Source organism: Zingiber officinale, chromosome 2B (genome assembly GCF_018446385.1).
Source record: "Zingiber officinale cultivar Zhangliang chromosome 2B, Zo_v1.1, whole genome shotgun sequence".
Lineage (NCBI taxonomy): Eukaryota > Viridiplantae > Streptophyta > Magnoliopsida > Zingiberales > Zingiberaceae > Zingiber > Zingiber officinale.
This window is the reverse complement of record NC_055989.1, coordinates 129,819,428-129,835,489: the sequence shown is the minus strand read 5'-3', so window position 1 is coordinate 129,835,489 and position 16,062 is coordinate 129,819,428. Positions and strand designations below refer to the sequence as shown.

The 16,062-nt window shown below is 41.1% G+C and overlaps 4 protein-coding genes across 9 annotated transcripts; 1 reads left to right on the top strand and 3 right to left on the bottom strand.

Annotated features, from left to right (window-relative positions):
- Positions 1-1,479: 1,479 nt before the first annotated feature.
- Positions 1,480-3,581, top strand: LOC122047172. Its single transcript, XM_042608286.1, has one exon. The coding sequence runs from the start codon at positions 1,722-1,724 to the stop codon at positions 3,561-3,563; it is 1,842 nt and encodes a 613-aa protein (XP_042464220.1). The 5' UTR covers positions 1,480-1,721; the 3' UTR covers positions 3,564-3,581.
- A 59-nt stretch (positions 3,582-3,640) lies between these two features.
- On the bottom strand, positions 3,641-5,096 carry LOC122047174 (HMG1/2-like protein). 2 transcript variants are annotated; one of them, XM_042608287.1, is made up of 8 exons: positions 4,901-5,096; positions 4,760-4,817; positions 4,551-4,661; positions 4,424-4,481; positions 4,297-4,341; positions 4,116-4,196; positions 3,928-4,032; positions 3,641-3,855 (listed from the first exon to the last, which is right to left on the bottom strand). In XM_042608287.1, the coding sequence occupies exons 2-8, from the start codon at positions 4,807-4,809 to the stop codon at positions 3,838-3,840; spliced, it is 468 nt and encodes a 155-aa protein (XP_042464221.1). In that variant the 5' UTR covers positions 4,810-4,817; positions 4,901-5,096; the 3' UTR covers positions 3,641-3,837. The 2 variants fall into 2 exon arrangements, with proteins under 2 accessions (XP_042464221.1, XP_042464222.1); XM_042608288.1 differs by having other exon boundaries at positions 4,760-4,823; positions 4,901-5,027.
- A 423-nt stretch (positions 5,097-5,519) lies between these two features.
- Positions 5,520-6,110, bottom strand: LOC122048705 (zinc finger protein ZAT6-like). Its single transcript, XM_042610239.1, has one exon. It carries the CDS (start codon positions 6,108-6,110, stop codon positions 5,520-5,522), a length of 591 nt encoding a protein of 196 aa, XP_042466173.1.
- A 194-nt stretch (positions 6,111-6,304) lies between these two features.
- On the bottom strand, positions 6,305-15,606 carry LOC122047171 (AUGMIN subunit 4-like). 5 transcript variants are annotated; one of them, XM_042608281.1, is made up of 16 exons: positions 15,250-15,604; positions 14,977-15,165; positions 11,635-11,830; positions 11,479-11,526; positions 11,255-11,380; positions 9,575-9,925; positions 9,349-9,448; positions 9,226-9,271; positions 8,575-8,668; positions 8,377-8,448; positions 8,184-8,242; positions 7,496-7,564; positions 7,282-7,333; positions 6,829-6,906; positions 6,665-6,739; positions 6,305-6,557 (listed from the first exon to the last, which is right to left on the bottom strand). In XM_042608281.1, the coding sequence occupies exons 3-15, from the start codon at positions 11,761-11,763 to the stop codon at positions 6,665-6,667; spliced, it is 1,299 nt and encodes a 432-aa protein (XP_042464215.1). In that variant the 5' UTR covers positions 11,764-11,830; positions 14,977-15,165; positions 15,250-15,604; the 3' UTR covers positions 6,305-6,557. The 5 variants fall into 5 exon arrangements, with proteins under 5 accessions (XP_042464215.1, XP_042464216.1, XP_042464217.1 ...); XM_042608282.1 differs by having other exon boundaries at positions 15,041-15,165; XM_042608283.1 differs by having other exon boundaries at positions 14,977-15,156.
- Between the last annotated feature and the right edge of the window lie 456 nt (positions 15,607-16,062).

The window sequence follows — 16,062 nt, the reverse complement described above, 5'->3', positions numbered from 1 at the left end:
TGTGCAGGAACTTAGGAGCACAGGAAGTCTAGCGAAAGACGCAACTAGCGAGAAGGACGACACGGGAAAGGAGCCGACGGGCTCGGTGCGTCCGAAGGACGAGAGAGTTGCGGAAGAGTACATCGGTGGGCGAGAAAAATGTGTGCAACGTTCGAGGGACGTAAAGCCAGGACGCAAGCATGCTCGAGGAGAAGGCCGGAAATTGAATTCGGACGAGCCTATTTCGGTTGGCCGGAATCACCCAAACATATGGAGCTTTGGAAATAAAAATAAAAGAGAAAGTGAGCTGGAAGTAAAGCCCGAGGCGCCTTTATTGATCAATGGAGGCGCCTTTACCTTGGAGGCGCCCTCATTGCTCAATGGAAGCGCCTCAGACAGGTCAAAGACGACCGTTTGCGTAATGGATAAAGTTTTATCCATATGACCTGTGTACCTGCATGAACCTCCCTCCATATCCGTGGAGCCAGAACTAGGGGGCCGCTAAGGTAGCGGATCTACCTTTTGATAAAGTTTTATCCATCCACTTGTTGGAGGCGCCTTAGAACTCTATTGGAGGCGTCTTGGACCTTCGAGATAAAATTTCCAAGAGCTATAAAATAACCCCTGGAGCTAGGGAATATGTATTAATCAAGCAATCAACTCAGTATCAAATTCCTAGTAACTTGTAAGAGTTTTAGTGTGTAAAAGACTTCTTCGCCTTCAGAGAAAGGAGACTTTTCTTAGTGCGCTTTTCATCGTCTTGAATTAACAACCTTTTTTATTGTTACCAAGTTAAATTTTCTGTCTCTATTTCTTTTCTGTTATTTTAATCTTTTTAATTGTTACTATTATTTTTTGAATTGAAAGTCTTGAGCAGGATATCTTTTACTTGCAAGTAATTTACCCCTCCCCTCTTGTCGACCCCGTGCACCAACATAAAAAATTAATTACCATTTTTAATTTATAAAATAATAATATATTATCCTAATTTACACCTATGAAAAGTAAATAGTAAAGAATAATTTTATTCATATTTTCCCTTCATATTTTTATTTTTTATATATTCAAATTTCTAATTTATCATCTTTTAAACAAAATAATACAAAAATAATAAATATAAAGTATTAAAAAGAAATGTATAATTAAATTTTAATTTAAAAGTAAATATTAAAATATTATTAGATACCATTTTTTCCCTTGGAGTAAAATATGATAATAATAAACGATGCATATTGAATTCAGGCTATAAAAGACGTTTTACTCGCGACGATGGCAGGGCCCGAATATTTTGAAGCTTCCGTTGCGGCACAAGCCTCATCTTTTAAACAAAATAATACAAAAATAATAAATATAAAGTATAAAAAAGAAATGTATAATTAAATTTTAATTAAAAAGTAAATATTAAAATATTATTAGATACCATTTTTTTGCTGAGAGTAAAATATGACAATAATAAACGATGCATATTAAATTCAGACTATAAAATATTTCACTCGCCACGATGGCAGGGTCCACATATTTTGAAGCTTCCGTTGCAAGAATTCCTTGCGGCACAAGCCAAAGTCTCTTTAAATGTACCGCCTACTTCCTTTGCATCTACAGACTAAACTGCAGGTGTACGAGAGTCAGACCTACCCATTCTTCACCCAAACCTCGTCCTCTTTCAGTCTCCCAAAAATGGCGCCTACTGCGGCCTCGACCTCGCTGACACAGGTTCGAACGCTTCCACGCCGCCTCCGCCCATGGGACTCACCGAGAACCTCTCCCCTACATTCCTCACCACTGGTGATCCCTGCCTCGACCTCGCGGACACAGTTTCGAACGCCTCCACGCCGCGTCCGCCCATGGGACTCACCGAGAACCTCTCCCCTACCTTCCTCTCCACTGGTGATCCCTGCCTCGACTTCTTCTTCCAGATTGTTCCGGACACCCCTGCCGCGACCGTCGCGGAGCTCCTCTCTTCAGCCTGGGAGAAGGAGGCCCCCACAGCCCTCAAGCTTATCTGCCACCTCCGCGGCGTCCGCGGGACCGGCAAGTCCGACCGTGAGGGCTTCTATTCTTCCGCATTGTGGCTTCACCGCCACCATCCGAAGACACTTACCTCTAACCTGCAGCCCATTTCTGAATTCGGATACCTGAAGGACTTACCGGAGATTCTTCACCGGCTGGTTGCTGGCGACGATGCTCGAGCGAAGGCCAAAGCCTCGCGGATAAAGCACGATTTCCATTGCAGTGTATTCCTTCGCCGGTCCAGGAAGCTACAGGTGCCAAAGAAGGAAGGAACGAGAGAAGAAAGGATCGCGGCAGAAACGGCAAAAAGGAAGGAATTATCGGCGCAGGCGGCGGAAATCCGACACACTAAGAGAGCCGAGATGGCGGTACGAGCGATCGAACGATATGGCCGTGATCCAGACTACCGCTGCCTCCACGACCGCGTTGCCGATGTCTTCGCCGAGCTCCTCTCCGTCGATCTCCGCCACCTGAGTGAAGGAGAGCTGACCAAGATCTCCCTCGCCGCCAAGTGGTGCCCTACCCCTGACTCTTCGTTCGACAGATCCATCCTCCTCTGCGAAACCGTTGCGCGCCGCCTCTTCCCCAGGGACACCCACCCAGACTACACCTCCCTCGAGGAGGAGCACTACGCCTATCGCGTCCGAGACCGCCTCCGGAGGGAGGCGCTCGTTCCTCTGCGCCGCGCACTCGAGCTACCGGAGGTATACATGAGTGCCGGCCAGTGGAGTGTTCTCCCCTACAACCACGTCGCTTCTGTTGCAATGAAGAACTACAAGAAGCTCTTTGCCAAGCATGATGCCGGGCGATTCGATGAGTACATCGACAATGTCAAGAAGGGTAAAGCCAAAATCGCCGCCGGCGCACTCCTCCCCCACGAGATCCTTAAAGACGCCGGCGACGACGTCGCGGAGCTGCAGTGGAAGAGGATGATCGAAGACCTCTCCACAAGAGGTAGCTTGCGGAATTGCATCGCTGTATGCGACGTTTCCGGTAGCATGAGGGGCACCCCGATCGAGGTCTGCGTCGCGCTCGGGCTCCTCATCTCCGAGCTCAGCGAAGATCCATGGAAAGGGCGGGTAATCACTTTCAGCGAGAGCCCGGAGCTGCATCTAATCAAGGGCGATTCACTGCAGGAGAAAACCGAGTTCATCTACAACATGGATTGGGGAACGAACACGGACTTCCAGAAGGTCTTCGACAAAATGCTCGCGGTTGCCGTCGAAGGAAAACTGCCGCCGGAGGCGATGGTAAAGCGACTGTTCGTGTTCAGCGACATGGAATTCGACGAGGCGTCCGCTAATCCCTGGGAGACGGACTACGAGGCGATTTGCCGGAAATTCCGTGAGGCGGGGTACGAGGAAACAGTGCCGGAGATAGTGTTCTGGAACCTGCGAGACTCGACGTCGATCCCGGTGCCTTCTCTGCAGAAGGGCGTGGCGCTGGTGAGCGGCTTCTCCAAGAATCTAGTCAAGCTGTTCTTAGAAGGAAGAGACGGGGTTCTCAACCCGAGGACAGTAATGGAGACGGCGATCGCCGGAGAGGAGTACCAAAAGCTCGTGGTCTTTGATTGAAGCGAGAGTTGCAACAATCTAAATTCTACTTATCCTAAATATTGTCAACCAAAGATCAAATTTGCATAGATGGATCATATCATCAATCAACTACATCTATTTTATCAAACTAGCAATTCTTTGCACAAAGGATAAGATAACATCATGAGATGATCAGGCAAGCAAACAAACAGAAACTAACATGTTAGTCAAAAACCACACAAAATACTTGATTTTATGTGCCAAACTCGGTTCCGTTCTTCCAGTCCAAACCAGTCATGATTGCAATTTTCCATTACTCATCATCTTCAGCCTGTTTTAAAACAACAACAATTGAATAAAAGTTTCTACGATTATTAAGCAAATATCACGATAAATCACAGACCTCTTCACTTCCTTCCTCGCCGTCCTCGTCATCATGGACCTCGGATTTGGATTTGTCAGATTCATCTTCATCAACATCGGCAGCATCGCGACTTCCTCCGCCAGACTATTCGTTCAGGCAATGCCAATAACAATCAGTTTATTGATCATTAAATTGATCCAAATCAAGTAAGTTGAAAGATCATCAACCAGGTTTTTATTGTAGGTAGCTAATTTCTTGGTGTACTCCATCTTCAATTTAGCTGCTTTAGCCACATGAGGAGCCTTATCCTGGAAAAGGAAAACAATTCCACATCCCACCGAGTTATTTTTTTCCCCTTACAAACAGGAAGATTGATTTAGTGGAAGAGAAACAAATATCAAATATTACTTCTTCGGACAATGTTTTCCACTTATCACCGCCAGCTTTGCCAATCTGATTGAATCAAAAATGGCTTGGTTTTGTTTGATTTAATATCAGTTGACAAAAGAATCAACAACAGACAGAGCAACTTTACCACAGCGACGGATTTGTTGTTAGGATGTTTTTCCTTGTACGTCTTCCTGAACTCTTCCCTGCCGAGCAATTAGTTATCAGCAAAGCCCCAAAACCCTAAAACGACTATGGAATAGGAGAGAGCTTACATGAACACAAAGAAGGCGCTAGGAGGTCGCTTAGGTTTGTTCGGATCCTTCTCGGCCTTAGCATTCTTCGGCTTCTTTGCCGGCCGCTCCGAACCCTTTCTCACAGCAAGCCTATAACAAAACATATATCAGATCCTAGCATCCAACACCCTATATATCACCGATGCATCGAAAACAGGAATCCGAAGAATTAGTCTTCGATTTTTTACTTGGGGTCAGCCTTCTTCGGCGCATCAGTCTTCGATTTCCCCCGTTTCATGGCGATAACTGCAACTAAGCACCATGTGACCGGCCAAAAAATCCAAATAATTTCTGAAAAAAGGGAAGAAGTAGGAGAATGATCGGCATACCTTGATCGAACGATTGACGACGGTGGTAGCGCAGAAGAACAGCAAAAGGCAAAAGGAGAGCGATCGATGGGAGAAGGCGGATCGAAGATTGAAAAGGGAGGGATAATAAAAGGGCGTCAGGAGGCGGTGGGTTTTGGGTTATGAGAGGAATTGCAATCCGACGGCCCAGATGAGGCGATCAGGATTCTATGGGAGATATTTTGGTGTGCACGTCAGCGATCCGCGGGATCGTTTTATGGATGGGAAATCATTGCCATCTTTCGTCGCCGAGATAGCCGTTGGAATGCGACGTACGAAAGTATCGTCGGAGAATGTTTCTCGTGCGTCTGAATTTACAACTTTGGATATTTAGAAGAGATATTTCTATAAATATCTTTCAATTTTTTTATAAATATTTCTATATTTAGAAGAGATATTTCTATAAATATCTTTCAATCTCAATTATCATTCTCTTGGTTTAAAAAAAATATTAAAAATAAATATTTAATCACGTGAATATAGGGACCATTAGAAAAATATTATAATATATGCTCTAAGCAAATTGCATCCGCATAATAATAAAGGACGACGTAGCATCACTATGCGACCAGGTCTCATAGATAAATAGAACGCCCACTTCTCAGTTCATGCTTCCTCCTCCCCCGGCGTCGCCGGACGACGAGCTCTCGCTCCTCCCTCCGCTGCCATCGTTCGATCCTGACGGCGATGACGATGAAGGCGACGGTGGCTTATTCAAGTCCAATAATGGTCTTTTATTCTTCCTCCCCCTTCTTGAACTCTCCGCTGCCGCTGGTTGCCCCGCTGCCTCATCGTCGCTGCGTCCGTCTCGTCGCCGGCCAGAATCCTTGGTGTGGCATTCCTGCCGCTTCTGGTGGCTGGCGCGGTGTCCCTCCAGCGCGTGCCGAGTCTCGAACTCCTCGTGGCAGCCGTGGCATAGGTACTTCCGATGCCGGGGGTCGCCGGAGCCGGAGAGCAGCAGTAGCAACTCCGCCGTCTCCTCCTCCATCGACGGCGTCACCGAACCGCACCCCCGCCGTGCCGGGTGCGACCGCATGTGCCCGTGCAGCGCCTTCTTCGACACGAATACCCTGTCGCACACGTGGCAGGCGATCGTCTCCGATTCCTGCGCCACCTCTCCTTCCTCCTTGCTCTCATCCTCGATTGGTAGTTTGACGTAGTAGTTGCCAAGGCTGCCGCCCCTGATGCTCATGGCTGGAGGATATTTGCAGGCGGTCGGCGGCACGGAGGAGGGTGGATAAGTAGAAACAAGCGGGCGCGACGCCGTCGCTTGGTGAAGCGTTGTGTTCGATCGGTTGGTTGGTAGTTATTCTGACCGTTCAAAGGCAGTATTAAAAGAAAGGAGAAGTATGCGTTGTTTAGTGGCATTGGAACGAAGAAAGCAAAGAACAACCAGAAGACACAGGATTTAATAGATAGAATATAATAATTTCCACAAATCACAACAAATTTAATTTCACTAGCACTTAATGTAAAGAGCCATGGAATGTCACAAATGAACCACGGCTTGAACACCAAAAATCCTTGCAAATAACATGGGTAAGGCGCCCCACATGGAAGTGGTGGTCGATGATCATTGCTACCTTCTAACCGGAGGAACAACACCTCCGCCTGGCGAGAAGCCACGGTCCACTTGTGCCTGAAACAGTATATGCCAAAGTTGATCCTTGGAAATCAATCTATGGAGCAAGTAAATGACAACCAAAACTTAAATTAATGTGATGCAAAGAAGCACCAAAATCATACTTAGGATGAGTGCTCAAGTGAACGCTTCAAATCCATTTCTACTTGATGAATCGTCCATTGCATTCCTTCCAGTTTCTGTAAATCAATTATTCTAACTAAATTAAGCAACTGAGATTGCTTCTACAAAAAACAAATGGCATTGAAAGAACGGAAGATGTAGGCACCTTCACAATCTCATGATATTGTCTTGCAATTGTATCAAAATGTGGGTCGACGCCTTGGTACTCCCGTAATCGTGTGACCTGTTAAATAATGATGGGATACAGATGTTGACAAAAGTTGCTTAAATATCAGTTAACAAATTAAATTGATAATATTTAATTAATCTATCAAAGGACAATTCCAATCTAGCCATTGTACTTGGCAGTCAATTTCAATTTAGAAGGCTGCCTGCGTCTATATGATTTACATTTTTGCAAGAGATCCGCATTTGGCCGAGATAAAAATTTAAATGAATAGCAGAGATACAATACAATTTTTTAAACCTAGAAAGTTTTCTTTAGATTACGCAAATGTGCCTGAAAGATGAATGCAACAGAGACACAGTTGAACAATGACCAAGCATGATACTGTATAATATAAAAAAATGAAACTCCAGGAGGTTGATGTAATTATACCGCTTTATTGTAAGCAATGGATGCTTCTTCTGTCGCTTCCAATAAATATTTGCTGAAAGGCATGGATGCAATTAGGTAACAGCTATAGCATTACAAAGAAGGGTCTAAGAAGTCATTTTTCGCTTCCAATAAATATTTGCTGAAAGGCATGAATGCAATTAGGTAACAGCTATAGCATTACAAAGAAGGGTCTAAGAAGTCATTTTTTAATTACCGTATCTTATGCAGGGCTGGAACAGAATCCTTAGTGTAAGTGTCACGCAGAAGAAGATGTTCAAGAACACTGAGACAATGTCAGGGATATATAGCCGTCAAAATAGAGTAAAATAATCAAGAACCATCGTAACAATGTAATATTGTTTTACTATGTCTACCAGTACAAAAACAGCTGAACTATAATTTTGTCACAATTTCTATCCATCTTGCAAACATTACAATATGCTAAGGAAAGCAAGAAAGATGCTGCAGAAATCAGAACCGTGTCCTATTAACAAAACCCTATGGCTAAAATCCTAACAAATAAGGAAGTAGAAATGAGCTTCTTAATAATTATCAAAATGAAATAGTTAAATGCAGTAACATATGCGCAGGTACAAGATTTGAATTGACACAACTCCACTCTATCATGCAAAATGCATAAAAACTAGCTGATGAAGCACGAGAAAACAGAATAAATTCTCATCTTCAAAAGCACACTTCAACAATAGTTATGTTATGCACAATGAGACAGATGATGACAATTAGATAATGAACAAAATAGCAAATCCTATTGGATTTCTTTGAGTTAGACAATAGTATGTACGAACATTGAACTATACTTCAAATCTTTGAGTTTATGTAATAGAGTAACACATGCAGATAACTTCCAATGAGGCAAGCCTAGTACAACTATATAGACAAACCTGAGTTTGGCATTCATTGTCTGACACCTCTTACAAAGCCATGTTTTCCTCAATTCATCCTGCTTATAATAAAATATCATGAAAAAAGACAACTATTTTTGCGAAAATGAATATAACAAAACACATCTTCCATATTTGAAGCACAATTAAATAGATTACAATTTTCAAGAATTATGCGCTCCGGCAGACTTACATATTGATGCTGATGCTGCAACTTCAGGTCCTTGACAAACCTGATAAGCACTCCAAGTATTTGCTCCAGGACCTACAGATACAAAAAGGTGAAGAGATGTAAACCAACCAACATGTCAGTCAAGATGCCACTTGACAGGACATATTGTGCACAAATGAGAAAGGATGAGAAAATCATAAGGTGCTACTTGCTACATACATTGTAGTGCTCTGCAAACTTCCTGTCCATTGAATAAAGGTCCTCTAACAACACAGCCTCTTCCCTCTCAATCTCTTCAATAATTAACTTTACCCTGTGCAAAACGTGATAGCTTTACTTGTAAAAGAATTTTCTAAAAAGAATAAAGTTCACTATTAACTATAACGTCCTCGAGTTTACCCATTACCAAAACTAACAAAGTTATCACAAACCTATTAAGATTTTCATTGGATGACCCAACCTAACCAAAAATATGAATATAACTGAAAAAGACCAATTTACATATATATATATTGCTTATAATCCTCTCAAGCTATCAAGCTTAACTCATATACTAAACTAAAAGAGAATGAAAGCCAAAAACAGACACTACTGCTATGTTACAATTTGACTGAATGCCAACTTTCTAAACCTAACTATTATATCTTTTGGAAAGTTGCAACTCAATCAAATCTGAACAAAGTAATAGTAAACAACTTATATGACATGAGTTTGAATTCAAACTTGATCCTGCTTACATGAGCCCATCCATGTTATGTATCCTTGTTAAATTGTCATCATGAGCCCATCCATGCAAACATATACATCTTTGGCTTTCATTCTCTTTTATTTAATCTGAGTCAAGCTTAGTGATAGGAAAAGAAGTATCACCTCTCTGGAAGCCGAGCACTTGAAATTTGACTAAGTGATGGCGAGTCTGTTGAAGGCATCAATCAGTTTGTTCATCAATGAGTTGTACTCAAATATTTGCATCTGTTTAAGAATAATGCTTACCATTATCATTCATAGCGAAAATATCAGCTAATGCTTCACACTTAGCATCTAAGCGACATTCAATTTCACGAACAAGGGTTCTCTGATGCTCTGACGTATCCTAAAAGAACATAATCATACTCAAGAAATGTTTCAGAAGGTACAAATTAAGAATTCCCATATGGGTATCATCTATATCAGTTACAAAAGGTTAAGTGCAAAAATTATATATGGTTGTTAGCCTTACCACATTCATAGAAGGATTTTGCTGTTGGACTTGCCATAGAAAATCTGCTGTTACTCCAAGAAAACGATTTGGCACCCCACCAACTCCAGGTTCAATAGCATCAGAACTGTTAGCTGGAGCTGGAAATCCCAAGACAGTGCTACTGCTATTTGAATAACTGTTATTATAGCTTGTTGAATTTGAGCTAGTGCTTGGAGTTACACTTATAGTGCTGTCGATAGAGCTCCTTGAAATCATACTAACTTTCTCTATTTCCTCCTCATTGATTTCCCCATCTTTAGACAGAAGGGGAAGTCTTAACCTCTGTGCAGCCTCAGCAACTGCCAGACGGTGCTCAAGATAATCATAAACCTGAGTCCAATGGTACAGTTTAAATTCTAAGTGTATATACATTGCAAATCGAAATACCATATAAGTAAGTTTCAAAACTAGAAAAGACCAGTCTCCAAAATCAACAGGAGGCTTCCACTACAACTCCATTCAGTTACTTAGCATTCAAAACAACTAGCATGTTAACAGATACTATCCCATTGAATCAAAAAATTTATATCATCCTTCAAAGGACATTTCACATGACAATATTAAAACTTTGTTAAACCACAATACTTTTCACAAGCAATAACTTTGACACCATAATCTCCTTCCAAAAGAAATATTTGCAAATAAAACCCCGTATTTAACCATTAGGATATCAGATAAATCATAGATTCCATTGTAATAAGATATTTACAGAAAGGTTCATAATATCTCTTTCCAGGTCTGCAAAGTATATGCAGCCAAAAGGCTGGCGCTAGTTACATGACTAGTGAAATATGGTTGAGGCTAAACACAGCCTAGAAACATCTATGTTTGCCTATCTTTTGCATCAAGAATTTCAAACGAATATCTATTAGTTATTAGAAATGTGGCGTCATAAGTTATTATGGCCATAACATTATGGTTGCTAAGTATATTCCTAATCATCTTTATTAGAATCTTTCTGCATTTAATACATGTCTATTACATCACAATTATATTTTCAGATCAACAGCACCATGCATGACATGAACCAAACTAAAAATGACTTTCAATTTAATTTCAGCATATCCCAAGCATCAGTGTCTGACCAAATAGGTTCTGATTTCTAAGATTTTTTTTATGTTTTATCTAAATCAAAGTAGAATTGATAACACAAAAGACTTCAAGAAAAACAAGAGTTTGTTAGCCCAACTCAATATCTAAAGAAGAAATTCACAGGAAAAGGATTTGAAAATTTCAAGTTAACATTGAAAAATCAATCTGCATGCAAGTATGCAATGTACAAACGTCCAGTTAAGAGAACATTAAGCCAGTAGGATAACCAACCAGGTGCTAGTGGGCCTTTAGTATGGATATTGGAGCATGTATATAAGACAAAAATGTGATTAAAGCAAGTCAAGGTAGTCCTATATCTCTTGCTTTGTTGGCACCAAAAAGATAATATCAAATCTGCTACTGCATGAGAAACAATAACTGACTGAACTAAGGCAATACAACATGGATTAGCACATCATGCCACATATGCACAGTTAAAATGTCTAACACTAGTTGATATCCAGAGGATTTGGCAATTCTAGGTGATCATGGTCTCTGTTTTTCCTGGACTTAAAATGTAAGATCCAAAAAGAAGTGAAAGCTCAAAATTAAACAAGACAAATAAACCTCAGGGGAGCACTTCTGCCCGAGATGAGAATGGAGACCAGGAATGTCTTTAACCCCTCCAAGGTTCCCCCCCAAAACAGTCTGCTGGTACTCTTCAACCATCGTGATTGCCTCACCATAAACCGCCTATAGAACATTTCACAATTAAATCAAGCCAATAAGCCACACATCCAAAGGTCATAAAAGTATACATCACTACTCCTACAGGACAACAGATCACCCACCATGGCTTCCAAGTAGCATGTCCGCTCCCGCAGCATTTCCTCCCTCGCCTGTTACCACCATATCAAACAATAAACAAGGAAAAAAAACAAACTATGAATAATCAAATGGAATAATATATATTTCTCGCAGTTTAATTGTAATACAAACGCGATTACAAGTTGAAGTTCGGTGAAAGAAGATTTTGACACATAAGAACCATCAGGGGCGAGGCAGTGGCGCTCGAGCTGCTCGATGAGATGCATCACGTCAGCAGGCAGATTCTGGGATTGCGCAATCTTTGCCATGGATCTATTATAAGAACCAGCTATTGGCTCGCTGAATCAATTGGCCGGACTAGTGGAACAGATTGACCTGGAAAATGGCATCAATTAATAAATTTAAATCAAATTTATCGTGCAGTACAAACATTAATCACAGAACTTTGCTAACAGATTAAAATCACCCACATGCGACAAACCATACACTCTAATCACATACAAATCCCAATTTGTTTTTATCACAAATCAAAAACTTCGACTATGCTAGAATAAACACGAGTAATGCTGCATCTCTCTTACAAGAAAAAAAAATGAGACCATCCACTCTCATTCATTATAAAATTGTTGGGAGGGAGATAAATCAGGGGGGAAATAAGCGAGAAATCGAACCAGAAAGGAGATGCAGATCCGAGGCTTGAGTAGTGAGCGTTCGCTAGGGCTTCGTCGTAGGGACAGTTGAGAGACAGAGAGCTTCGGTCCATCCATTTCGTATTTTTTTTTAAAAAAAAATCTCAGAAATTTCATGAAATGGACCCGTTTAAGGCTTTAAGCATCCGTTCTCCATTACATTAACCCGCAACCGGTCAGCTGATTCGATAATCCGTTTCACTTCCCTAATACCATCTATATGGTTATCAATTATTTTTTAATACAAATATTTAATTTAGCCAATTGCTAGATTTAAAGAGAATTATTTTAGAAAATGAATATATCTTAAATTATTATAATAATATTTTAAAACACCAGTATATGGCCGCTCAATAATAATAATAATAATAATTATTATTATTATTATTATCAATAAGATATTCATGTCTTACAGTTTGATTAATCATCAGTAGACGGTCTTACCATGATTCACCCTTCGATAAATTCAAAAGTGCAAACTATCTAGTAGCCAAGATGCCCTATTTTTCAAACACGATGATGAATTTTTAGCTTGCCCTAGGTTTTGAACCCTGATTACATGGATGATCTATTAGTAGGGATGTAAATGAACCAAACGGTTCGCGAGCTATTCGGAGCTCAATTCGGTAAAAAGCTCGTTCGAGTTCGTTCGTTTATCTTATCGAGCCAAGCTCGATTTCGAGCTTGACAGTTTTATCGAGCCGAGCTCGAGCTTAAGGATGTTCGGCTCGTGAGCTTGCGAACATGTTCGTTTATAGGCTCGCGAGCCAAAAAAACGAGCCAAAAAACGAGCTCAAAAACGAGCTCAAAAACGAGCTCGAAAACGAGCCCGAGCTCGCTTAACGAGTTAGGCTCGTTAACTTTGATGGCTCACTTGATACCAAACGGCTCGAGCCCTAATAGATAGGGATGTAAACGAGTCGAACAGTATCAGGCTCGAGCACGGCTCGTTTAAGTTATATTCGGGCTCGAGCTCGAATCAAGCTTTTATCACAAGGCTCGAGCTCGGCTCGTTTTAGAATTATCAAGCTCGCGAACAGTTCGAGCTCGGCTCGTTATTAGCTCGATTATCAAAGTTAACGAGCCTAACTTGTTAAGCGAGCTCGGGCTCGTTTTTGGCTCGTTTTAGAGCTTGTTTTTTTGGCTCATTTTAAAGCTCGTTTTAAGGCTCGTTTTAGAGCTCGTTTTAGAGCTTGTTTTTTGGCTCGTTTTAAGGCTCGTTTTTTTGGCTCGCGAGCCTATAAACGAGCATGTTCGCGAGCTCACGAGCCGAACATCCTTAAGCTCAAGCACGGCTCGATAAAACTGTCGAGCTCGAAATCGAACTCGAGCTCGGCTCGATAAGATAAACGAACGAACTCGAACGAGCTTTTTACCGAATCGAGCTCCGAATAGCTCGCGAACCGTTTGGTTCATTTACATCCCTACTAATAGATCATCCATGTAATCAGGGTTCAAAACCTAGGACAAGCAAGAAATTCATCATCGTGTTTGAAAAATAGGGTATATTGGCTACTAGGCTACTAGATAGTTTGCACTTTTGAATTTATCGAAGGGTGAATCATGGTAAGGCCGTCCACTGATGATTAATCAAACTGTAAGACATGAATATCTTATTGATAATAATAATAATAATAATAATAATAATAATAATTATTATTATTATTATTATTATTATTATTATTATTATTTAGCGGCCATATAATGGTGTTTTAAAATATTATTATAATAATTTAAGATATATTCATTTTCTAAAATAATTCTCTTTAAATCTAGCAATTGACTAAATTAAATATTTGTATTAAAAAATAATTGATAACCATATAAATGGTATTAGGGAAGTGAAACGGATTATCGAATCAGCTGACCGGTTGCGGGTTAATGTAATGGAGAACGGATGCTTAAAGCCTTAAACGGGTCCATTTCATGAAATTTATGAGATTTTTTTTTAAAAAAAAAATACGAAATGGATGGACCGAAGCTCTCTGTCTCTCAACTGTCCCTACGACGAAGCCCTAGCGAACGCTCACTACTCAAGCCTCGGATCTGCATCTCCTTTCTGGTTCGATTTCTCGCTTATTTCCCCCCTGATTTATCTCCCTCCCAACAATTTTATAATGAATGAGAGTGGATGGTCTCATTTTTTTTTCTTGTAAGAGAGATGCAGCATTACTCGTGTTTATTCTAGCATAGTCGAAGTTTTTGATTTGTGATAAAAACAAATTGGGATTTGTATGTGATTAGAGTGTATGGTTTGTCATCTCCTTCTAGATCCAAACAAACTATACAATCTATTAATCAATCCAAAACTCACTAATCAACACTTCTTAAATCCAACAATCAATCCAAGATTCAACCAAATCAATATATCACAGCCGATTTCCAATTCCTTAACCATGAATCAATCCCACACAATTCATCCATTTCAACTAATCAATCCATAATCAATTCAACCTGCAACACCCTAATCACACCCAAATAAATCTAACTAGATTTAACTCCATCCACAAATGAATCTCAAATCCATAACCGATCATAAACTCCATTATATCATCTCTACTAAACATCCAAAATCAATCTTACATAATTTATCTACCACACTTAATCCAACCCAAAATTAAATAACAACTCACCTAAATTTATGAACACTAAATCAGATGCATACTCCCAGCAAGAACACCTAATAAACCACTGATCCACAAATTCCAACCCATAATCAATCAATCCTCCATCCACAATTAACACCTTAAATTCCAGAATGAAATTCATCCAATGCAGCCAAACAATCAATGCATTTAATCCAATATTAATCCAAATTAATATACATCTTACCCCAAACTAAATTCTGCCGCAACTTCCCCTCCAAATGCAACTGTAAGGAACACGAGCTGCTAACCTTTGCCGAAATTGGTGACCTTTCCAGTAGTGAACCCGAGCAGGAACCCTCCACAGCTTCAAGAAGTGGAATTGGCAGTGGCCGGCAACAGGGAACGTCCACAGCACGCGGATCCTCTGTTTCCTCTAATCCAGATCAGGACGATCATCACAAACAAACCCAATTAAGCAAGGTCTTTGAATTCACAGAATCATCCGACGAAGCCTTACCTCAATCGATCCGCGCGATCCACCTCAACTGGACGACGATCCGCAACCCCCTCCAATGAATAGATCAAATAGAAAAGCTGAGAGGGGCTCGATCCACCAAGAAAGATGTGAATCAACTCCCCCCTGTCGTGCCCTAGCTCCGCCGGATCATCGTCGATCGCCCGCAAGAAAGAAAAAGGGCGAAGACCTCACGCCTCGGGAAGGAGAGGGAGGAGGGGGGCTCGGCCTAGGCACGCTGGAGGAGGGATTATTGCCGGCGATGAGCTCGTGGCGACCGGCGATCAAGCGAGAAGAAGTCGCGAGAGAGGGCTCGGGAGAAAGGAACTCGCGCGAGGGGGAGAAGAAATCGGGGGAGGGGGTTTTCGGCGATAAAGAGGGAAAAATAAAAGAAAATGATTTTATAATTAAAATATTTTCTCACTTAAATAAGGTAGCCCAAAGAGGCTTTATCGGCATCCGCCGATTGGTCCCCTCAAACCCCTCCGTACGAGCTCCGAAAAATTCCCAGAAAATTTCTAAAAATTCTGGAAAAATTCAATAAGATTTTTCGTCCAATAATATTTATTATTTAATTTTTTGGTATCTTACATTCTCCCCCACTAATAAAAATTTGGTCCCCAAATTTACTGGTCAACTCAGGGACCCTCCTCCAAGGTAACTACCAATCAACATACTCATATGCCACTCATCCAAGTATCATAAACAAATCTCCAACCCTAGTATCATAAAGATATCTCCAAACATGATAATCCAAGTGACTAGCGACAACTCTGTGAGCTATGAACTCACCCTACTCCCACTACTCTCACTCTG